General features: G+C 36.0%; 1 protein-coding gene across 1 annotated transcript in view; it reads left to right on the top strand.

Annotated features, from left to right (window-relative positions):
- Positions 1-1,426: 1,426 nt before the first annotated feature.
- Positions 1,427-3,274, top strand: part of LOC103471721 (protocadherin alpha-8-like) — a 2,123-nt gene continuing 275 nt past the window's right edge. Inside the window, exon 1 of the mRNA XM_017307034.1 lies at positions 1,427-3,268. Within this exon, the coding sequence (XP_017162523.1) occupies positions 1,605-3,268 (1,664 nt within the window). The 5' untranslated portion in view covers positions 1,427-1,604. The remainder of the gene's footprint in view (positions 3,269-3,274) is intronic.

Below are 3,274 nucleotides of genomic sequence, written 5' to 3'. Positions count from 1 at the left end.
GAGGCTGAGCATAAACTGGTCATACTGGTCAAGGATAATGGAAACGTGTCACTCTCAGCAACAGCTACTGTGATTGTTAAACTCGTGGAGCCAAAAGAGGCTTTTGCAGCTTCTGATGTTAAAAGTGCAGCAAACGATGATGAGGGGAATGATGTGACTTTTTACCTGATGATCACTCTGGGCGCTGTTTCAGTTCTATTTTTCATCAGTATCATCGTACTGATTGCAATGCAGTGCTCCAAAACCACAGACTATACTTCTAAATATCTCCAAGAGACTAATTATGATGGGACACTGTGTCACAGCATCCAGTACAGATCTGGAGACAAAAGGTACATGTTAGTTGGACCCAGAATGAGCATTGGATCTACTGTAGTACCTGGAAGTCATGCAAATACACTGGTGCTACCTGACAGGAGGAGAACATCTGAAGAGGTAAGGCAATTATTTTCTTTTAAACTTTTATTTATTTATTTATTTATTTATTTATTTATTTATTTATTTATTTATTTATTTTTACCGAGGTTTGCTTTTTGTCATTGTTGTTGCCACGGTTTTCACATCTCCCTCCCGCCCCAAATTATTTTAGCTTGTACTTTTGAAAGACAGTTGGAATTTCGATAAATTGTGTTAGAATTTTTTCAATTATTTTTTTCTAATTTTTTTCATGAACATATTTTCCTCTCTCTTAGAAAAAGTGTATAACAACTCAATTTTTTCTTCTTTTTGAATGGGGTGAACGGAAAACAATTTTTTTGTTGCGTTTTGTAGTAATGAGTGAGTCTATCATCTTATTTTCGCGCATGACAAAAATATTTATAACATCACATCACATCTGTTTATAACTTTGCTGATAGCTATAAACATTAGCATAGTTTCATTATTATTATTTACTACTACTACTACTACTACTACTACTACTACTATTATTATTATTATTATTATTATTATTATTATTATTATTATTATTATTATTATTATTATTATTATTATTGGCAGTTTGTTCTCATAAATCCAGAATGATTGTTCATCATTCTGAATATATGACAATTATCACAAAGTTTTGCTCATTTTTTTACTCATTAACTGTATAGTTTTATGAGATATGTAGTTGACATGTATTTAAAATAAAGTAAATCATTTAGTGCCAACGATTACACGATTATGACACGTAACCAAATAAATGTACAATAAACAACGAAAACGTTTGAAACATATTAATATGTGGGCACAGACATGCAATTGAATTAAATGAATGTCTCTAAACAATAATAAAAAAATGCTTAGTGAAAACGTTGGAACAGAGTTTTGTGTTAAATGCTTTCGTGACAAAGTGTCTTGTAATCAGTCCACAAGGTGTCAGTATCATATCGGCATAAATTGTTGTGTTATAGTGTTAGCCCTGCCCATTGCATAAAGGCTCTCTTTCAAGTGAAGAGTAAAGACGCTTTCTTTAGATTCAGATATTTGCCATCTTACCCACTTCGTGGATCGGCCAGAATGGAGTCTATGMCAGCGTGATACTTGAAAACTACGGCATTTATTTTTTTTGTGTGTAATGAACTGTGGTTGGATATTTTTCTTTTTTAATCGGGAACGGAGCCATGGGAGCAGAAGGACAAAGCCGGGGAATACGGTCTTGGTGGGTGGCTGTCGGTGTTTCTGTAATCCTCGGCTGCACGCCGCTAATTTCGGCACAGATAAAATACTCAATTCCAGAGCAAGCGAATKTGGGATCTGTTGTTGGGAATATTGCAAAGGACCTTGGTGTGGACMTCTCTACGYTGGAKGAGAGACAGWTTCGYATTGTTTCAGGAGCCGATGATGTTCAGTTTAAAGTAAATCCAAACAATGGCGCTCTGTATGTRCATGAAACAATCGACAGAGAGAGAATCTGTGAGAGTATTTCCCCATGTATGATTAACCTGAAGATAGTAGCAGAAMATCCGATGGAGATCCACTATGTTGCAGTTGAAATTACYGACGTAAATGATAATTCACCGATCTTTCARGAGAAAGAAAAAATATTCGAAATTTMTGAGTCAACTCCGCCAGGAAAACGTTTCCAGTTACCCACTGCTCACGATCCAGATGTTGCTCTAAATACGGTGCGTGTTTACAAACTAACCCATAACGAACATTTCAGTTTGCAAATTAGAGAAAGAGGAGAGGATAAAATCCCATTTTTGGTTTTGCAAAAATCTCTTGATCGAGAGAAAAACAACCAGCACAAACTGATTCTGACAGCGTTAGATGGTGGAAATCCCCCAAGAACAGGCACCGTCAATGTTACAGTTGTTGTTCTCGATTCAAACGATAACCACCCAACATTCAGTCAAGAAGTATACACGGTAACAATTTCTGAAAATACAAAAGTTGATATGACTGTTATTACAGTTAATGCAACAGATCTAGACGAAGGTGCAAACGGAGAAATTGAATACATACTTGGTGGTGAACTTGATCCAAAAATATATGAAACCTTTAGTTTAGATAAAGTCACAGGTGAAATTAAAGTAAAAGGAGGAATTGACTTTGAAGAAGTTGATGTGTTTAAGTTAGATGTTCAGGCATCAGACAAAGGACATCCTCCAATGAGCAGTGACTGCAGGGTGATCATCAGAATCCTTGATGAAAATGACAACAAACCTGAAATAGAGGTCACATCTCTTTCTAAACAGGTTTCAGAGAACTCCAAACCTGGTACTGTAGTTTCCTTAATCAGTGTAATAGACAAGGATTCAGGTTTAAACGGTAAGGTCATATGTAGTCTTTCAGATGGCCTGCCGTTTGATTTAAAACCATCGTTTCAGGATAATATGTACTCTTTAGTTTTAAAACAACATTTGGATCGAGAGTCAGTTTCACATTATGACATCATCATAACAGCTACTGACAGTGGTCAGCCTCCTCTATCTACATTTAAAACTCTCAGTATTGATGTGTCAGACATAAATGATAACACACCAGAGTTTTTACATAACCCTGTTGAACTGTATTTATCAGAAAACAACGTGCCTGGAAACGTAATATTTTCTGTTTCTGCTTCTGATAAAGATGTGGCTGAAAATGCGGCTATAAGTTATCATTTAGCTCGAGATGTGGGAACACAGTCCAAAATTATTGCCTTTCTAAACGTTAATTCAGAAAATGGAGAAATAGCTGCACTTAAAAGTTTCGACTTTGAAACTCTGAAAACTTTCCAGTTCCAAGTTGTTGCCACTGATTCTGGGACTCCGTCACTCAGCAGCAACGTCACAGTGAACGTGTTCAT

The sequence above is a fragment of the Poecilia reticulata genome, linkage group LG10 (genome assembly GCF_000633615.1).
Source record: "Poecilia reticulata strain Guanapo linkage group LG10, Guppy_female_1.0+MT, whole genome shotgun sequence".
In the NCBI taxonomy this organism is placed as follows: Eukaryota; Metazoa; Chordata; class Actinopteri; order Cyprinodontiformes; family Poeciliidae; genus Poecilia; species Poecilia reticulata.
This window is presented reverse-complemented; position numbering and strand designations above follow the sequence as displayed.